This window comes from Etheostoma spectabile, unplaced genomic scaffold (genome assembly GCF_008692095.1).
Source record: "Etheostoma spectabile isolate EspeVRDwgs_2016 unplaced genomic scaffold, UIUC_Espe_1.0 scaffold406, whole genome shotgun sequence".
NCBI classification, from domain to species: domain Eukaryota; kingdom Metazoa; phylum Chordata; class Actinopteri; order Perciformes; family Percidae; genus Etheostoma; species Etheostoma spectabile.
The window spans coordinates 345,367-345,953 of record NW_022605605.1 but is presented as its reverse complement, the minus strand read 5'-3'; the positions used below and the strand labels follow the sequence as shown (position 1 = coordinate 345,953).

At 35.6% G+C, this 587-nt stretch overlaps 1 protein-coding gene across 1 annotated transcript in view; it reads left to right on the top strand.

Annotated features, from left to right (window-relative positions):
• LOC116686630 (galactose-specific lectin nattectin) overlaps positions 1-587 on the top strand; it is a 4,897-nt gene that overhangs the window by 30 nt on the left and 4,280 nt on the right. Inside the window, exon 1 of the mRNA XM_032511651.1 lies at positions 1-33. This exon is cut by the window's left edge and continues 30 nt beyond it. Within this exon, the coding sequence (XP_032367542.1) occupies positions 1-33 (33 nt within the window). The remainder of the gene's footprint in view (positions 34-587) is intronic.

The window sequence follows — 587 nt, the reverse complement described above, 5'->3', positions numbered from 1 at the left end:
CTCTGTCTGTCCAGCGGACTGCTGGCTGCATACGTAAGTCCACTCTTATTAAATATAAATAAATATATAAATCTAAATATAACAGGTATAAGTATCATTTGTTCCAGTTAATTAATGAGCAGCGATGAACATATGAGTATGAATGCTTTATATCTGGGACTGTAATGGATGAAACGGATGAATGAAGTGGTTTTTAATTGTTTTTTGTTTTGAAGTATGGCTTTTATCTATTTTAGAATAAATCCATATAAATCTGCAATGTGCACGGCCCATCCATCGACTGAACACTTGTCTTTTAATAGTTTTTAACCCCGCGCTGGTCGTTGCGTCCGTAACTCTCGCAGCGAAGGAAGTTACTCAGTGTCCAAAAGGAATTTCTCCTTTGAACTCTTAATAAAGAAATCTGTAAAACAACCGTTAAAGATAAAGACCTTGTCCTGTAATTCATTAAGAAGTCCGGTGTGTAGCTACAGGAAAAATACATTTTCTATTATAATCAGTTATCAATCTTCCCTTTTGAGTAGATGTCGGCCCTGTTTAACAGATGTTGTTGTCATTGCGTATATAGATCCAAATGCTCGTATGAT